The 15,728-nt window shown below is 37.5% G+C and overlaps 1 protein-coding gene and 1 pseudogene across 2 annotated transcripts; one reads left to right on the forward strand and one right to left on the reverse strand.

Moving 5' to 3' along the window:
• Window positions 1-2,878: 2,878 nt before the first annotated feature.
• Window positions 2,879-3,783, forward strand: OFP13 (ovate family protein 13). The gene has a single exon (XM_048103733.2). The coding sequence runs from the start codon at window positions 2,984-2,986 to the stop codon at window positions 3,665-3,667; it is 684 nt and encodes a 227-aa protein (XP_047959690.1). The 5' UTR covers window positions 2,879-2,983; the 3' UTR covers window positions 3,668-3,783.
• A 1,473-nt stretch (window positions 3,784-5,256) lies between these two features.
• LOC125204961 (eukaryotic peptide chain release factor subunit 1-3 pseudogene) lies at window positions 5,257-8,796 on the reverse strand (annotated as a pseudogene). The gene is made up of 3 exons (XR_016132738.1): window positions 8,710-8,796; window positions 8,522-8,577; window positions 5,257-6,861 (listed from the first exon to the last, which is right to left on the reverse strand). The product of XR_016132738.1 is annotated as a eukaryotic peptide chain release factor subunit 1-3 pseudogene (transcript).
• Window positions 8,797-15,728: the final 6,932 nt, after the last annotated feature.

Raw genomic sequence — 15,728 nt, forward strand, 5'->3', positions numbered from 1 at the left:
ATTTGGTTAACTATATTTCGATTGTGTTACTCATTCAGTGCTATACAACGCAATAAACTAGTTTTGATTCGGCTATAAATGTTAAATTGGCTCACAATTTTTTGGATCTGAGCGTTTTTCAAATATTATTTGAATACAGACTCATAATTAGTTTGCCATATTACTTAGATTTTATTGATTAGTTTTATAATACATGTGAACGATTTGAGACGTTTTATATAGTTTTCCCTATATATATATGCATATTGTATATATTTAAGCAAATTAAAGATTAAGCATCCTTATTAGGGAGGTAAAGTATAAGGCAGAGAGCACATGGCAATATTTAATGGAGAAGAACACACATATAGCTAGGAACAAAGCATTAAATGGAAGTCAGATTAGGGCTCCATCAAAATTAACTCTTTTTACTTTTATTAGGGAGGGCATCTTCATTTCAATTCAATTACTCACATCATGTTTGCTTATATTTGTCCTATTTTCCAACCAAACAAGTAACTATATAATGCCATATCAAATATTTATAAATTTATTCAAAGTTATGTGAGGTGACATTAATTTTATAAATGTTTGAATTTATTACTTAATTCCTTATCATGTTGCATTGTATCAAGTGATATACTTATAGTAGTTATAAAAATATAAGAGCACTCCCAATGGAGGTGGCGAATTCTCGGCGATAAATCGCCGATTATCGCCGAATTATCGCCGGCCATTGTGGCGAAGTCGGCGATAATTCGGCGATAATGTTACCGTTGCTTCGCCGAGTGGCGATTTATCGCCGGATTATCGCCGAGCGATCGCCGGCCACTGTGGGCGACGCTCGGCGATAATCGGCGATTTTTAAAATTTTTTTTTTTTTTTTTGGCCGAACGGCTATTTTATCCCACCCCTATAAATATTTCATCCTCTTCCTCCATTCATCACCCACAAACTTCATTCACACAAATTTTCAATCTTTTTTCTCTCCATCTTTATTAAATGAGTTCTGATTCATCGTCTCGTGCTCAGTCCGACGAGGAAATATCACATTCTTCTTCCGAAGAAGAGGTACCTCCCGCTCCCACCGGATGGGATGTAGCGGGTTTCGCCAACAACCCAATCAACAACTATATCTCCCGCTGCATACAAAGCGAGATCGCTCGAATGCAGCAGCCACCCCCCCAACGGCCAATCCGCCGGCGGCGCCGATACATCCCTCGCAACCACACTGGTGCGCACGATCGGCTGTTCGCCGATTATTTCGCGGAGGAACCACGTTATCCGGCAGATGTATTTCGTCGCCGGTTCAGAATGCGCCGCTCCCTCTTCCTGCGCATTGTTAATGCGTTGTCCGCGCGTTACCCCGAGTTCCGGCTCCAGCGAGACGCAGCAGGGAAGCCCGGACTATCGCCCCTACAGAAATGCACTGTTGCCATCCGGCAGTTGGCATATGGAGGGTCCGCCGACATGTTCGATGAGTATCTGCAATGCGGCGAGACGACTGGCAACGAGTGCCTGAAGAATTTCTGTCAGGGCGTGCGAGAGATATTTGGGGAGCACTACCTTCGCTCGCCGGACGCAGCTGACTGCCAGTTCCTACTGGATTGGCACTGGAGGACCCACGGCTTTCCGGGGATGCTCGGCAGCATCGACTGTATGCACTGGCAGTGGAAGAACTGCCCAACCGCGTGGCGAGGCCAGTTTACTACCGGCTACAAAGGTACGCATCCCACCATCATTCTTGAAGCCGTTGCCGACCAACGGCTTTGGATTTGGCATGCTTATTTTGGTATAGCCGGGTCGAACAACGACCTAAATGTTCTCAATTCCTCGCCCCTTTTCAACGAGCGGATCAACGGATTAGGCCCCTCCATCGAATTCACGGCCAATGGCAATGTGCATAACATGGGGTACTACCTGGCTGACGGCATCTATCCGCAATGGCCCGTGTTTCTGAAGACGATCAGATGCCCACTCGGAGATAGAAGAAGGTATTTTGCCCGAGCGCAAGAGTCTGCGCGCAAGGATGTGGAGAGGGCATTTGGGGTGCTCCAATCGCGATTTGCACTGGTAAAGGGTCCGACGCGCTTTTTCTACCAGGGGGATATTGCCGATATCATGTATGCGTGCATCATCATGCATAACATGATCATCGAAGATGAACACGAAGGCGTCCTCGACGTCACCAACGACCCAAGTGTTGCATCATCGAGTCACGGTGTCTCAACCGAGTCCGCCCGCCAGGGTGTACCGCACAACGAACATGAACGGTTCCAGGCGTTCATGGACATACACCAGAAGGAGGCCCATCAAGCACTACAACACGATATCATCGAAGAATTGTGGGCAAATAGAAACCGCGCCCACCGCCCTTGAATTTTTTTTTCTTTGAATTTTTTTTTTGATTTTTTATTTCCATTCGTGTACTTTTTTTTTTTTTAATTTTCTTCGTTGTAATGTGTACCCGTGTTTAATACAACGAACTTTATTACTATTTATTTGATTTATCTTTATAAATTAAATAAGCTAGCTTTATTATATATAAAAATAAAACAATTAAATTAGTGATGATGTAAAAATGAAATGTTGAGTTAGGGAGAAATAAGGGAGAAATAAGGGAGAAACCATTGTAGGGGTTGGCTAAAAACTGGGGATAAAATGTGATGCTGATGTGGCGCTGATGTGGCAGGAGTTAGGGAGAAATAAGGGAGAAATAAGGGAACTCCATTGGGAGTGCTCTAACAATCACAATCATGGCATTCTATAGAATCAAATTAAAAGGAAAACATTATAGAAAGTGTGCTGGTTGGATTTGTTGTGTAATGAAATCTAATTAATTAAATAGGCCTACCATCCTATTTCCTTTCCACCTTCCTTCATTCCTTCCACCCCCAAGCTATTAATACCACACCCATAAACAACTTCACCTATCAATTACTATCATCCATTCCAACATTCAACACAACACAACAATCTCACTTCATTTTCTCTCTCAAACACAATGCCCAAGAAAATGAAAATGCCATCACTTTTCAAAAACCAAGAGCTGAAGCAACCATGGCAATGGCCCTCATGCAACAACCTCAAAACCCTTTCCTTCCGAGCAACCAACGACAAGGTTTTCAAGACCATCAACTCCGTCTTCCTCGACACCTCCGACGGCCTCGAGACCCCCGAATCTTGGTTCACCAACTCCTCCTCAGAGTGCGCCAGCACTGCTTTCTCCACTGACGAACACTCTGAGGAAAACAACGACAACAACGGCGCCAATGACAGCAAGGCACTAGAGATGATCATCCGAGACGGGAGGTCATCGGATAGGCTCTTCTTCGAGCCAGGTGACACGAGCTCGAGGATCCTCGACAAGGAGGCAGGGAAGAAGTTGAGCGGGCCGTTCGAGGAGAGCGTGGCGCTGGCGGTGGAGTCGGACGACCCATACATGGATTTCAAGGAATCCATGCAAGAGATGGTGGAGAGCCATGGAATGGAGGAGTGGGACCGCCTGGAGGAGCTGCTCGGTTGGTATCTGAAGATGAATGCTAAACACAACCATGGCTTTATTGTTGGTGCCTTCATTGATCTCCTCGTCGGAATGGCCATGGATTCTTCCACCACCACCACAGCCCTTTGTCGCTCTGATTCGACTTCGTATTCGTCAGCTGATTCTTCTTTTTCTTCCCCTTGATGTAGTACAATCTTAGCATTTAATTATGTATCTGGCCCTCCAACATATCACTGTGTATACTAGGTTTTAAAAACTAGACTCTCAGAATCAATGCTTTTGGCTCTCTCCCACTCTTACACACAGGTTAATTACTAATTGATAGAAAATTTATGGACCATTAATATAACATCATAGCATCAAATTTGACCCCTTTCCTGTTATTTCACTGCTTTCTCATCTCCATTTTAAGCTTCAATAAACAGAGAGAGACAATTGAAACAGGCTGGAGTGGTGAAATAGTCCAATTCAAATTTCCAACTTGATTGTGGCATTGATACAAATAGGGGACCATTTATTGTATATTTATATGGCATGTCTAAAAATACACCAATACTTTCTTACATTTCTCCCTTGTCAGAAAAAACACAACTCCAAAGAAACACTAGAAGAGATATCATTTGCTTCTCAACAAATTCAGCCCCTTAGATCGCCAAACCCACTTTCAATCAAATGACAAATATGAAATATTATCTATAGGTAGGAATAGACCATAATTCTTTGAATAATTTTAATATATTAATCGACTAGTATAGCATCAATTATTGTACCCAACGCTCTCATTGACATCTACATTTCATGGATCTCCACCTTGGCCTAGGATCTTTCAGAAATGTCACGCCATTTTCATGCTAGAGAACAAGGATTGTCAGTCATATAATTGTTTTTATATTCAAATTCTGATTCTTTTAGAACTACCATGTTAAAGAAATTACACTTTTTGGCTTTCACAAATTGATGTGATTGTGTTTTACTAAGTTTTTAACATTTCCCATAAATTCGGACAAAACATCATTGGCGATTATGTTTGTCAGAAAACAATGAGGTAATACTCCATTTATAAGATGTGATAAACCTTACTAATTCCATAGCGGTTAATGGAAATAGAAAATAAAATTTGAGATTAAAATATGTGATTGTGGTTGTGATGCACGAAAATTTTGAGATCCAAACTATATGGTGCAATTACTATTCATTCACGAGCACCAGTCAGCAATTGGCTAGCAACACATAATTCAAATACAACTAAACTAAATACTCTTCTGCAACTTGACATACACTGCTCCATAAAACAGTGACATTTGAAATAAATTTTGAATTCACTGACAAAAAACAGCAAAACACTGATTGAATCAACACGATTTAAGGATATTGGCAAGATTTAATTGCAAAACTACTTAAATTTGATATACGGATTTGAATGTTCATATATATTTATTTTATTTATAAACTTATGACCTGTTGTGGGGGGACAATGGTAGAGCAAATGCAATCTTCTGCTGCTAAAGTTTCAAAAAAGAGCAAGATTTTATTGTAAATAGATCAAACTAATTAAGGACTACTTACAAGCGTAGAGCTTGACTGAGGATATACTATCCTCTAAATAAAACAAGAACTATGACCTCTATGACCTAGAGAATGAAAGGATGTACTCCTGATTCTTGATACAAAAATCCAAATACTCGTCAAACATACTATGATTCGCTTAAGAACTAAAACACAGAAGGTAAAAGCTCTATGATTTGCATGCAACAAGAAAATGGCCTAGGGAGTAATAAAGCTCATAGTGTTTCTGATTTAAACAAATAGCCAGCAGCAATGTCAAGCACAATCAGGCTTGTAGTACTATAAAGATTCAACACTTACCTTGAGAGAGGTGAAAGCAAAATTTAAATCCAAAACAGGTAACTAGAAGCCAACAAGTGAAAATAACAAGTACAGACACAAAAGAGGGCTCTGAGCCACAATGACTTACAAGCAGTCAGGTATTTTTGGAATCATTCCACTTGATAGAAGCAGGCAGAACGGCTCATCTTAGTCTGAGTCATAAAACTCTCCTTCGTCGGATGGCTCATCAAAGGATCGAATGTCAAGCTGGTAGCGAAGAATTCCACCAATGCCACCAAACCCTCGGCAGAACTGTGATCCTTCCTGGGATCGATTTGTCACAAACTCAAGTGAACAGCCAAAGTTTCTATATTCATTAGCAAACCACTCCAGTAATGGCATTTTCTCTTGAACCTCCAATTCTCCAGATGATGCAGCATCCTTGAAGTTGCTCTGGTCATGCTCTTGCTCCTTGTTCAAGTATTTGATGACAATCTCATTGGTCACAGTATTTTTTAGTGTAAAACGATTTATATCCAAGTTTTCCCACACTATCAATGTTTCAACAGCTCCCATCTCCAAAGCTTTTATCGTATCATCCACAGAAAATACATATTTTCCGGTATCTTGACTGATTTCTTCAAAGAATTTCCCTATCAAGCGTTTTTCTTGTATGAACTTAACATTGGACAAAATCTCAGCAGATAATTCAATGGCTTGATTGAAACCATTTTCCCCACCATAGGATACATCTACCACATTCAGTATCTTGGCTTGGAGGCGAGGATCAAACATATCAGACTGACTCAGCTCAGTCTTGAAATCAGCTGACCCAGCAAGTATCAACCCTGATACATTCGGCTGACTGGTAGCAGGATTAATGTAGAATTGAGTGGCAAGCTCTGCAGTCTTCCTCACATAGTTGTGACGCTTCTCCATTCGAAGACGAGCAAACCGAAGAGCTGATTGTCCTCCTCTTCCATGTTTCTTTGGAAGATCAACTGAGAACTTGTGAAGCACTTCTCTTGTATTACCACTTAAGGTTCCAAAAAGGGTCCCATTACCATCCATAACAATAAACCCAAACTTTTCATCAGATTCCAGGAGTTGAGACAAGGGCTCAGTATGAAATTTATTGTCACAAAGGTAAAGAGAAGCATTTATGGCCTTAAAAGGTGCAAAGTCGAAGGTGACCTTTTTCTCTTTTCCATCATCTGTTATTATAGTTCCAGTATAGAGCACGAGACCATTCGGTGGGACTTTGTTGTACAACTTAAGCCTCTGCTGCGCAGAGGTGATTGCACCTAGCACTGATTGACGATTCACCCTGCTTTTAATATTTGAAGCTGTTCCATACTCTTCTGCAAGCATTTTGGTGACCCGGGCTATTTGATCACCTGGGGGAATTATAAGGGATATCATGCTGGTACCATTTCCTTTAGCAGCTTCCAGAGCCTTAATCAATTTCTTTATTTTCCATATTTCGATGTTCTTATCATTTTCCTGGCCGTCTGCCATGTGACTTGTATAATCAGCTATTCACCAAAGACCTAACAAGAAGTGCAATAGGAAACACTTATGATTTCATCTTCAAAAGGGTTGAAATCCAAAACAAAATAAGAGTGTTGAAAAGACACATCATGATTTTCCTTGTCTAACAGAATTTGCCACATTAAAATTTGGTCAAATACATCAATCTTAGTTTGCAAACTTTTATAATAGGACCAGTGGAACTTTTAGTTGCAAATAATGTCTGATTAAATATAGTGACAAATCAACTCTTTTCAGTAGTAACGTAGGCAGAATACCAGCCTTTCATGTTGCATAAATATAAGCTTCTAACAGGTAACCCAGGCCTGAAATTGGCCTGTATCTTTTGTTACAATCAATTGAAAGAATGCTTATTAACGTGACAATATAGGCTATTAGGCATTTAGGCTTTAAATTAATTTTGTGCAGCTATGAAAGGAAAAGAATGCAGTAAACATGACATAATCCTTGCTTTTACTGGATTCTGAATAAAATAGTATTTTCATCTTGTACTCAATGATATTTCAGTTACCACTCTTGTGAGCTTCTATGAAATATGAGTAAAATTCACTGAAGGCCAAACACGGAAGCAGACATTTAGCAGCCTCTTTAACTTTGTCCTTCTTGTCAGTTCACTATTTCTTGCCTGCTTAGTTCATCTTCCACTTAGCAAGCAATGATGACAATCTTGTGATTCCAAAGACTCAGCAATTTTATCTTAAATGTCATAGAATGATAACAAGACCATGAAAATCTATCAAATTCTATTATTCAGCAATTAATATTCTAAACTAAATCCAATGCTCAAGTGAAGAACAATATCATTAATAAAGTCAGACAAAGAACCTCTTGGGAGGCATTTACTTTGAGTGATAGTAGGATACTAGGATAGATTGATAAAAACAGGAATAGGATTGACTATTTGAGAGATAAATGGTCAACCAAGCTCGAAATTATCAATCCATTAAAGTAAACAGTGGATTAGCTTGGATTATTTTTTATCAAGATAAAGAGCAATGATCTTGTCTACGCGACTACTAAAAAACACGAAAGCCACGTGTTAAGCTTTAGCATTGTGAAAGCAAGTGAATCACGTAGACAAGATCATTGACATCATAATACATATGTATGCTTGTGAGCCCAGAGTTGTATGTAAACTAAAAGATTGCACTATACCCCAATTATACAGTAAATGCACACTACCAAATGCATCAAAATATACCACAAACCTACACATAGCAAACCTTCAACCGAAACTAGAAACATGTAAAAAACCTAATCCATCTACAAAGTTCAATTCTCTTTTCTCTGTATCTCTATTTCTCTATTTCTTCACAAAATATTAAAACTTATGTGTATACATTTCAACGTTTCCCTTCGAAAATCCTCCACAACAAAGAGATCTAACGATAAGCATCCATTTAATCTCATCCATCATTAACTCCACGATTCTTCTGAAACCATCTCATCCGGGCATGATTTTACCATATTTTATTCATATTTTATATTTATCACAGCAGGTGAAAATACTGACCAAATCGGACTGATGAATGGATTGATAAGAATAAAAAAAAGGATTCAAAATCAATTCAAACAAAATCAATTAAGCAGCGAAGCAAAGTCTGTGAAGTAAATCCAGCATAACATCAAGTCATTTTCACAGAAAAAATCAATACACACCTTTGGGAGCGAAGATAAACACAGAAGGGTTTCGCAGAAACCAGTGTGACCGTCCCCTACGAAATTGCGGAATTTAATCGGATTAGAGATATATACAAGTAAATCAAATAAATATAATTGAGGAGAAGGAATTGAATGAGTATTTTCGTTGAGATTTCAATCGGGCTTTGACTGAAGGATTTACTCACTTGTCTCTGCTGCGGCTGCTGACGGCGAGGGATTTGGGACTGCTTTGCTTCCCTTTTATGTATCCTAGTACAAAAATACGGTCCTTTCTTTTTCTTTTTCTTTTTCTTTTTCTTTTTCTTTTTAACAATCACATATAATATTTTAAATAGAGTCAACTACACAAATGGTCCCTGGACTATGGGTTTATCTCGCCTATAGTCCCTGGACTTTAAAAATATCGCCAGTAGTCCCTGGACTAAGGGTTTATCTCGAAATTGGTCCTTTTGGTTTTTTTTTGTACGAAAATACCCTTTGATATTATTTTGGGGGGTTTGGGCAATTTGGTCTTTTTACACTTTTAACATTTTAAATCTGATATTATTTTAGTTATGTACTAACTTTGATATTATTTCAAAATTACCATTCTTCTTCCATTTTGTTATCCTTCACTGAATTTTTTTTTAAAATTTCAATATTAGATTTAATTTTACAAAATTTTAAATTTTATTTTTTAAATATCAATAAATTTTTTTAATTATAAAAATTATTAAATAGCAAAAATTAATAGTTATAATCAATATTTGATAGTGTATAGTACTATGTAATCAATAAGGTATGACAACGCCTTAGTTTTAATCAATATTTAAATAGCTTTAATCATAAATAGATTATATAACACAATTTATTCTGAAATAAATATGCATCTAATGTAAGACTAATATAATTTTTGTTTATTAATTTGAAAACAATCAAAATTTACTAGAAAATTTCAACAAAAATACTCCTATATAAATTTTTAAGTAGGATCAAATTTTTAGTCAACTTCATAATATTTAATCACAAGCAATTATAACAATCGAACGGAGGCTAAATAGAATAACTCTTATTTTTCCATCATGATTAATATTATTTTTCTGTACTTCTTCAATTCAATTGAATATTATATTAAATAACAAAAATTAATAGTTTTAATCAATATTTATAGTGTCCATGAATTAATAGTTTTCATTAAAAAATTTATTGATATTTAAAAATCTAAATATTAAATTTAATTTTATAAAATTAAATCTAATATTGAAATAAAAAAAAATTCAGTGAAGGATAACAAAATGAAAGAAGAATGATAATTTTGAAATAATATCAAAGTTAGTACATAACTAAAATAATATCAGATTTAAAATGTTAAAAGTGTAAAAAGACCAAATTGCCCAAACCCCCCAAAATAATATCAAAGGGTATTTTCGTACCAAAAAAAGCCAAAAGGACCAATTTCGAGATAAACCCTTAGTCCAGGGACTACTGACGATATTTTTAAAGTCCAGGGACTATGGGCGAGATAAACCCATAGTCCAGGGACCATTTTTGTAGTTCACTCTTTTAAATAATATTCCTTCTAAATGGATGGTTATTTGTTATTGCTTCTCAGTCCAAACAAGGTGACTTCACGTATAGCTACAATTTTTTTTTTTCGATTATTAGACCAAGAGTATTTTATTTATCAACGGACCCAATAACTATCACTCATACTCATGCTGATTTATATGCATTTCTAAGAGTGAGATTTGATCCTCCACATCAAAAAGCATATATTGATCATTTGACCATTTATTTAACTAAGAGTGAACTAGTCTTCCATTCAACCATACCCCTTGAATTAAAACACGTATCAATACTATACATTCAAGAGATACCTTCCTTCCATCATTAGAAGTCTCATTTTGACATGTATTTTGAAAAATACTCCTTCCGTCCAGCAATAGCAGTCCCATTTCTAAAAGGCACGGATTTTAAGAAAGTTTTGGAGTGTGTAATAAATGGTGTGTGATAGTAGAATTTGGAACCCACCCCAATTGTGTTAAAAAAATTTCTTCCATGCTGAACGTTTCATTGCTATGAGATGAAGCTGCCAAATTTGAATAAGCTTCCAAAATTGAAGAAGCTGCCAAATTTTTTTGTTGAGTCACTGCTGGAGTTTCAATGGCATTATTAAAAATGACCATTTTTATGTCCTGATTCCAATTTATTCATGGACAGAAATTAAAAACTGAATTTAAAAATTACACTCAACATAATCAAAATGCCCTCAAATCCTAATTGATCACATTAACTTCAAATTTGTTCAAAATACAAATTCCAAATCTGCTCAAAATACAAAGGGGGAACTGAAAAATTCAAATTTCCCTCTACAAAAAGTTTGAGAGAAATTTGAACTCCAAAAGTACAACTCCAAATCTATTATTCACCACCTACACTCATTTAAGACACCTCTTACCAACCCCAAATCTGAAAATCTCCTAAAAAAACTCTCAACATTTATGTAGATTTAAATGCCTCATAAAAAATTCATCATAAGGATGGATAATGGGGAGAGGCAAACCAAATACTTGAACAACAGCATCAAGAACAATGTGGTGCAGTTTCTACTCAAGCACATCCATGATGGAGTGCTCGCAAGAGGGGCTGTAATGGAGGCAGCAGAGACATTTGAAATTAGTAGGAAGACAGTGCACAGGCTATGGAAGGCAGCCAAGATGCAAAAGGGAGAACCTGCAATCACGAAAGGAAAGATTAGAGGCTACCATCATGCTGACAGATTAGAACTAGATGAAGAAAAGATCAGAAACTTATCTACTCTTGAGAGAGATTCACTGAGAAAAATGACTGTAAAATTGAATGTGAGCAAGAGCACAGTAAGTCAGTGGGTGAAGCAAGGTAAACTAAGGCCACATACAAATGCAATCAAACCTGCCCTCACCAATATGAATAAGCTAGCATGGAGTCTTAGTCAACTTCAGCCACAAATTACTCAAGGTAGAGTTTAATATCAAAGCATGCACAATGTAGTGTATATAGATGAAAAATGGTTCTATATGACCAAGGCATCAGATAGGTTGTACCTCTTGCCGGATGAGGATGAGACATATAGGTCATGCAAATCCAAGAGATACATCACCAAAGTTATGTTTATGTGTGCTATCAGTAGACCACAATTTTGTATGGATGGGCAGACAACTTATGATGGTAAGGTGGGAATATTTCCTTTCACTGAAGTACTGCCAGCACAGAGGAAGTCAAAGAATAGGCTGAGAGGGATCATGGAAACCAAAGCAAAAAATCCAGTCACAAAGGTAGTGATTAGGGACTGCCTTATCAACAAGGTATGCAACTTTTTTCATTCTATCAAATCTTAAAAACTCAATAAAGATCATCATTTAGTTATGTTATTGTTCTTCGTGCCAGATTATACTCGCAATTAAGGCCAAGTGGCCTGTATGGGCAAGTAAAGACATTACATTAAGCAAGATAATGCAACCCCACACATAACAACCATGGATCCAGATTTTCAGGCTGTTGTCAATTCAGATGGATTTAAAATCCAACTGATTTGTCAACCACCTAATTCCCCTAACACTAACATCTTAGACCTAGGCTTTTTAGAGCAATTCAGTCACTGCAGCATGAGAAACCATGCAAGACTGTGGATGAACTTGTGGGGAATGTGTGTAGCTCTTTTGCAGAGCTTTCACCACAAACTCTCAACAGAGTTTTCCTGAGCTTGCAGACTTGCCTCACTGAAATTCTACAGTGCAGAGGTGGACATGGCTACAAAGTTCCACACATCAACAAGGATAGGTGATAAGTCGTATTCTAAGCCCTGGTTACTGGTCAGTATGTCGTGAAATGCATGTATTATCTGCAAAACAGTTGCTCAAGTGTGCAGGAATAAAGGATCCAAGTCAGTAGGAGACGATTCAGGTGACGCAAGTGAAAAGGGCGCTAGAAGGGTGCAATACTGACCAGGAGGCATGCCAGAGAAAAGGCTCGAGATGGAGAAGAAGGATAGCTGGGATGATAATTACCAAGGGCAGAAAAGTCAAAACGTGAAGGAAGTCTACCCTAAAAGCAAGGGTAAGCCTCCCTATAAAAGAAGCCATTTGGAGAGAGAGAAGGAGTTCGAAAAAAAGTCCAGCCACCACACTTAGTTAGAATTCTCTCTAGAAGATCAGTTCCTTAAGCATTGTCCATTCTCTCGTTCCTCGCCACAGCCATGGTCACTTGACGTCCAAGAGTCTGCCGGAGAAGTCATCGATCCACCGTTCAAGCCAGTTATCGTAGTAGTATAGCAGTATCATCGCCCGGAGTGGCAAAACAATCGTTACTTTGCTTTCTAGTTTAATCTTTACTTGTTTTCATCGTTGGTTTGTTGCAAACACTCATCGTTGTTGCATTTTGAAGTACTTTGTTATTTTCCAACGTTTACGTTATGAAGTTTCTATTTCGCATGTCGCTTTGGTTCGAGTTTGCTTCATTCTGCCTAGGAAAGTTAGATCTAGTTATTGCTTTTAATTTCTGAGTGCTTTCTTATCTAGAGTTGTCGACCTGCAGTTGTAGTCATGTTTAGTTAAATTTTCGTGCATGAGTTTCTTTTCTGCGCCGTGATTACCACCTTGCATGTCAGTCAGTAGAAGTAAAATTGCAGTTTCACCGTTTAATTTAAGTTGAGCATTTTAATCGATGGATCTTGAGTTTGAGTTTATGAATCTGATGTTTAGTTATGGTGTTTGTGTTCATATGATTTTTGTCAATACTTGGTGAAGAAGAAAACTTCAAAATCAACTTTAGTTTAGACCACTTTTACTTTTAAGTTAGTTTTGCTTTTGTTCCCTACTTTTCAGTTGTACTATCCAGACCTGTCAGAGAGCCCCCAGCCACCAGATATACCTTGTTGTCTAATTTTCCTCTTTTAGTAACTGTCTACTTTCCATATGCCTCTGAGACACCTTGTCCCCTATTTTCACGAACACCACCACATGCCTTTATTTTCACGCCTACTAGTCAGTAGAGTACCACCTTTATTTCTTGTCTAGGTAAAATCTCAACCCAAGCGTGGTAGCTAACCAAAAACACCCAGGAAAGTCACCGCAGTTATCAAAACGTGTCCATCCTCGTGGGATTCGACCCTTACCTCCATTATACTAATCAGTAGAAGTGGGTTGAGAAAACTTGTTTGAAGCCAGGTCCCGGTTGTCGTACCAATGACTCAGCTGGGTCAGGAATCTCTTCCTGATCAGTTGGATACACATAAATTTACATACGAAAACCCGAGGAACAACACCAGAACCTTCAAAATGGCGCCGTTGCCGGGGGACTGTGGGACTGCCCAATGTGCTGGAGGTGGAGGAGGATATTGTGAGAGATGTGCTGCACTACTTACAAATGCCAGAGAACAATATATGATATTGGCCCTCTGTAAAATGCATTTGGCTTCTAATATGCCAAAGTGATGTTTATGGAATAGGGTGGTCTGATCTTTTTGGTGTGTTGGTCAGGCCATAGTGTTTATGGAATATGGTAGTTTGATTTTTTTGGTGTGTTGGTCAGCCCCTATTATTTTTTGGGTTAGGGTCTAATGTTTTTGTTTTTTTGGTGTATAGATATAGTGCAAACCTAATGTAATGCACATATTCAGGATAATGATATAAGACCCTCAGAAAAATTTCATCATAGGCCATGGACACAAGCCTCCAAACCATATAAAGGGGTGGCTTTTACACATAATATAAGCAGCACATATAAACCCCATCGGCACAGCAACAACTAACAACAAATTCCAGCAAGTATAGCAACAATTCACCATCATAAAAGCACCTCAGTATAATTTAGGCATAGGGCAGTCTGAAAAGCCACCAAACCTAATCAAGGGGTGACTTTTCTCATAAAATAAGCACCACAAACATACCCCATCACCACAGCTGTAGCACCCCACTTTTTCGAACCCTAATTTTAGAACCGTAAAATTTTTATTGATGACGTGGGAGACGTGAATTAAATGATGAGTGAATTTATTACATGAGTTCTTGTGACCAAGTTGTGTCTAGGGTTGAGGCTTGGGTTGAAAAGTCAAACTCGTTGAATATATGACGTGGCATATGAATATTTGAATTAAAGGTGAAATTATGTGGTGAATTATTTGTTTAAGGGTGAGTGAGATTTTTAGGATATTTCCATAAATACTATAACCACATTATTTGAAATTTTCGATCTCTACTATTATTGGAGAAGGAATTCTATTTTTCCGGATTTAATTTATTTCTTGGGATATTTATTCAAATTAAATCCAAAACCTAATTATTCTCTATTTCTCTATGAGAAAAATCGACACCCATGTTGTTCTATGTGATTTTCGAAAATCACATATGTTTGGGAAGGAGGAATTATTTTGTTTGTTTAATTGATCCCTTATTTGATTCCTTCCATACATAAATATAAATATTCTAGCAAATCTTACCATACCTCAAGGAGATCTTGCCATATCTTATTTTAGTTAATATTTAAAATCTATTCCTTATGGAAGAGCCATGATACACGCCTATTTCCAATCTTTAGGTGGGAGAATTATTATTTTATTTTACTCCGTGATATTTTATTCTACTCCGAAAAATATACCAAACAAAATCTTGGCTAAATAAAAGGCCATGATTTTCGAAAATCTCTAGCCTTGAAACCCTAATTCACGCCACTTTTTATTTCTTCCTCTCTACTCCACAATATTTGTTTTATTTAATTGTGGAGAATCAAATCTTCCCAAATATTCTATTTAATTACCTAAAGATTTGATTGAACCCTATAAATAAGAGCAAAACCTACCCTAACTCTAAAATTTTCGCCTCCCACCCCCATTGCACACGCCCCTCCCTCTCTTCTCTTTCTCTCAATTTTCTTCTATAATTCTTCATCTTTTGAGAAGAGTTAGAGTTTGAGCCTCAAGATTTTTGAAGAATCAAGTCTCTACTTTGTTTCTACTGTTCGTTTTGACAAGAAAAGGTACCTATATATTAATCTTTCTTCATCTAACCGATTAATCGGTATTCTTGAACCCTCATGCATCTAGATTGAATGAAAGTGGGATAAATGGTATATGGAAAATATGTGTGCGTGTGTGTGTGTATGCGTGCGTGTGTGTATGCATGACATGTGAATAACCCTCATGTGTGACATAAGTTGATGTTAGATCTAGGATTGTTGAGTGAATAAACTT

Source organism: Salvia hispanica, chromosome 6, assembly GCF_029641045.1.
Source record: "Salvia hispanica isolate PSC_SH4W2 chromosome 6, Shi_PSC_v1, whole genome shotgun sequence".
NCBI classification, from domain to species: domain Eukaryota; kingdom Viridiplantae; phylum Streptophyta; class Magnoliopsida; order Lamiales; family Lamiaceae; genus Salvia; species Salvia hispanica.